Source organism: Plasmodium inui (genome assembly GCF_000524495.1).
Source record: "Plasmodium inui San Antonio 1 unplaced genomic scaffold supercont1.113, whole genome shotgun sequence".
Taxonomy (NCBI): domain Eukaryota; phylum Apicomplexa; class Aconoidasida; order Haemosporida; family Plasmodiidae; genus Plasmodium; species Plasmodium inui.
In genome coordinates this window covers 1-4254 of record NW_008481947.1, presented here as the reverse complement: position 1 = coordinate 4254, position 4254 = coordinate 1, and the positions used below count along the sequence as shown (strand labels likewise).

The 4254-nt window shown below is 37.1% G+C and overlaps 2 protein-coding genes across 2 annotated transcripts in view; both read left to right on the top strand.

The window, feature by feature from the left end:
• Nucleotides 1-1373, top strand: part of C922_05619 (hypothetical protein) — a gene marked incomplete at both ends in the record, with an annotated part of 3556 nt that extends 2183 nt beyond the window's left edge. The window contains one exon of the mRNA XM_008821190.1: nt 984-1373. Coding sequence (XP_008819412.1) covers nt 984-1373 — 390 coding nt within the window. The remainder of the gene's footprint in view (nt 1-983) is intronic.
• Nucleotides 1374-3113: 1740 nt separating this feature from the next.
• Nucleotides 3114-3470, top strand: C922_05618 (hypothetical protein; the record flags this gene model as incomplete). The annotated part of the gene is made up of 1 exon (XM_008821189.1): nt 3114-3470. The coding sequence occupies one exon, from the start codon at nt 3114-3116 to the stop codon at nt 3468-3470; it is 357 nt and encodes a 118-aa protein (XP_008819411.1).
• Nucleotides 3471-4254: the final 784 nt, after the last annotated feature.

Sequence of the window (4254 nt, the reverse complement as noted above, 5' to 3'; positions counted from 1 at the left end):
AAAAGAAAAAGGGGAGTTTTTGACGCGGGTAATTTTATTACATATATTGCAATAGCCGGAAAAATTAAAATGACCGAAAGAAATCAGTGTTTCCTTCGCTTAAGATTGTTGAAAAATTTCACCGGGCAACAAATCGTTAAAAAAAGATGGAAAGTGAGAATTTTTCCTACGTTTAATTTTATTCCGAAAACTAACATAGGGGCCAATTAACTCAAAAAGGGAAGGAAGCGGAGAATGTTCCGCGCGGAAGATTTTATTCCATAAAATCCTTTAGGAACGGAAATTATCCCAGGAAACAGACAAAATCATGTTTGACTCGATGAATTGTATTACACTCATACACATGGCAACAAAAAATTGACCAAATAGCAAGGGAGCGATTTACCATACGGTTAATTTAATTACGAAAAGTTCGGGGTGCCAAGATGATGAGCAGAAATTGGAAAAAGTTTTGTGCAAATTTAATTGCGTATGAATTATGACAACTCCAGCGAGAAGCGAAGCGAAACAGGCAAACGCGCGTGATCAAACAGTCTAATCTTATTGTAAATATTCCCCACCCAGCAAAATTAAACGAAACTGACCAGACAAATATTCCGTTCATGTAGATTAAATCCGTGAATTCGGGTGCCAAAAACATAATAATGCAGCGGAAAAATCACATGTTCAACTCCTTTAAACTCCTTCAGAATAATTATCGGTGGATGTAGTATTTTGCACCCAAAAAAAAGGAGGGTAATTTCACACGTGTAATGTCATTCCAGAAAATTGTGTGCAACAAAATAATTGACAGAATGGAGAAAGGACAAAAATTCAACCCCTTTACTGTCATTCGAGATAATTACCGGTGGAAGTAATATTTTGCACACAGGAACAGGGAAAATAGTTTGACACATGTAATGTCATTCCAAAAATGTGTGTGCAAGGAAATAATTGATGGAATGCAAAAAAAGTGAATGTTCCCCCCTATTACTGTCATTCAGAATAATTACCAGACGGAGATGGATTTTTCCCGAAAGAAGAAGGGAAATTATTTCACCCGTGTAAAGTCCTTCCCAAATTGTGTGCACAAAGAAATAATTGAGCAAATAGGAAAGGAACGAATATTCCACCCATGTACTGTCATTCAGAATAATTACCAGACGGGGACAAATTATGCCCACAGGAAAAAGAAAAATAATTTCCCCCGTGTAAAGTCCTTCCCAAAATGTGTGCACAAAGAAATAATTGAGCAAATAGGAAAGGAACGAATATTCCACCCCTGTACTGTCATTCAGAATAATTACCAGACGGGGACAAATTTTGCCCACAGGAGAAGGAAGAATAATTTCACACGTGTAATGTCTTTCCAAAATGTGTTTGCAAGAAACTAATTGAAGGAATGCAAAACGAAGACAACTTCCCACCGCTTCGTGTCATTTTGAATAATTACAGGACGAGGCCATATTTTGCACCCAAAAACGAAGGGGGATGATTGACTGGTGTAATGTGATTCCAAAAATGCGGTTGCCGGAAGATAATTAAAGGAATCCGAAAACACCGGATGTTTCACCCATTTGGTGTCATCCTAAATAATTACCAGAGGAGGCAATATTTTGCACACACAATCGGAGGAGGATGATTAACTTGGGTAATATGATTCAAAAAATGAGGGTGCGGGAAAATAATTAAACACATCGGAAGACAGCAGATATTCAACCACTTTAGTGTCATTCTGAATAATTACCAGAGAAGGCAATACTTTGCACACAGGAAAGGAAAAAATAATTTCACACGTGTAATGTCATTCCAAAGATTTCTGTGCAGGGCAATAATTGAAAAGATGGCAAGCGAGCCAATGTTCCACCCCTTTAGTGTCATTGAGAGTAATTACGAGAGAAGGCGATATTTTGCAAAAACAGGCGAAAGGGGATGATTGACTGGGGTAATATGATTCCAAAAATGCGGTTGCGGAAAAATAATTAAAGGAATCCGAAGACACCTCATGTTCCCCCCATTTAGTGTCATTACGAACAATTACGAGAGGAGGCAATATTCTCCACACATAATGGCAGGGAGATTATTCACTGGGGTAATGTGATTCCTAAGATGCGGTTGCGGAAAAATAATTAAACGAATCCGAAAACATCCGATGTTCACCCCATTTAGTGTCATTCTGAATAATTACCAGAGAAGGCAATATTTTGCACACACCAAACAAGCGGCATGATTCACTGGTGTAATGTGATTCAGAAGATGGGATTGCGGAAAAATATTTAAAAGAATCCAAACAAAGCAGATGTTCCCCCCATTTAGTGTCATTCTGAATAATTACCAGAGGAGGGAATATTTTGCACACAAAATCGAAGGGGGATGATTCACTGGGGTAATTTGATTCGAAAAATGCACTTGCGGAAAAATATTTAAAAAAATCCGAACAAACCAAATGTTCCCCCCATATAGTGTCATTCTAAATAATTACCAAAAAAGACAATATTTTGCACCCACACGCAATAATGTTTCAATCGCGTAACATCCTAAGAAAAATTCCCTGGGAAGAAGATAATTAACATAATGGAAAAGGAAGGAAAATTCAACCCCCTTCATTTTATTAGGAGTAATTACCATGCAAAAGTAAAGGAAGAAAAAAAAGAAAAGGAATTTATTACGCGGTTAGTGTAACTCCAAATAATTAAAATGTGTGCGTTATTTTACCCAGCAAGGAACAGGAATGTTGCACTTCTGAAAGTCCTTCCGAATAATTACGAACACAACAATATTTTGCACAAAACAGAAAAACACTGTCTCCACAATTTAATAGCATTCAAATTAATTATCAGTCGAAGCATATTTAACAACGCAAGAAAGAAATTTTTTTAACCGGATTAGTGTGATTCTAAACAGTGAATGAGGAGAAAGTCTTTTGCACGGCCCCCGAAACAACTGTTTTGCCCATTCCATGTCATTGCAATTAATCATCGAGCAAGGAAGAATTAGGTAACCAAGAGGAGAAATTGTTTACGCTGATTAGTGTCATTCCAATAACTTAAGACGAAGAAAATCTTTAACCCCTCTGCAGGAAGAGGTATTTAACCAGATTAGTGTTATTTAAAATGTCCCAATAGCAGGAAATAATGAGTCCGAAAAAGCAAATTAGAACTATCTCTTCCAAAAAGCCTAGGAAGCCAAGGAATTCCCAAACGAGAAGTCGACTCCCAAAACTAACAAAGAATGAGTTCAGCACTATGATGTGTATCCAAGTAACGAAAGGGGGTCTTCGACTCAAAGAACCAGAGATTACCTTCCCTTTCCCAATGTGGCTGGATAAAAGAAAACAAGAAAAAGTATCTGACCAAGCCACAGAAAATCAGATCTCCCCCTCGAAGATTAGTGAAAATAGATGTCAAGAAGAAAGTGAGAAAAAAAAGAGTAATGAATCCGTCAATTTCTCTGATGGGAAAAATTTGACAAGAATTGGTTACTGCCTCTAGGAAAGGACAAGGTATATCCCCCAAGAACTATTATTTCAAGAAATTACTGGGAGGAATTTGACAAGATGAAGGGAAGTAGAGGATGTATCCCCCTCGTACGTTTATTCTAGAATTATACCGAACAGTCATTAATTATCCTAAAAAAAAGAGGCAGCATAGAATTTATTATGTTGCATATTTTATTGACATCGGACAGCCTATACTGTATTGGGAGCAGGCTGATGAATAATGTCCTAAAGAAAAGGCCTCTAACAACATACATGCTGTTTTATTTTTTACAAATCGTGATTGATTTTATAGTGAGATGATAACGTATATCTGTACATTACAATGATCATTTTTTAGTTTTGTCCAATGTTTGTCCATATGAATAGATATTTCGTTATGCATGTTTTAAAGACCTAAAACAACAACTTATCCCGTGAAAATATGTTCACATCTCCTGAGAAATTGGATCATATCTAAGAGTCTGATAATGATGCATTCGGCCTTATATGTTCTGTTTAGGATAGGGTTCAGGTATACATTTAAGGTTTAGGGTTGAAAAATGACCCCTACTATTATAACCTCCGTCCCAACCCTCTGAGCACCGTCAGTTAAAACATTGAACCCCCCCCCCTAAGTATACAACTAGGTGCCCTAAGGGGTTACCACCGCCAAAGGATGACCTTCCTTCAATATGTTAGTCATGCCCCAAACAATATTTTATGTGTTCTAAGGAGTCTAGATTTAGTCTACATTGTGTTAGAATGTGTACCATCTTCCGTTTTATTAGTCTAGTTGT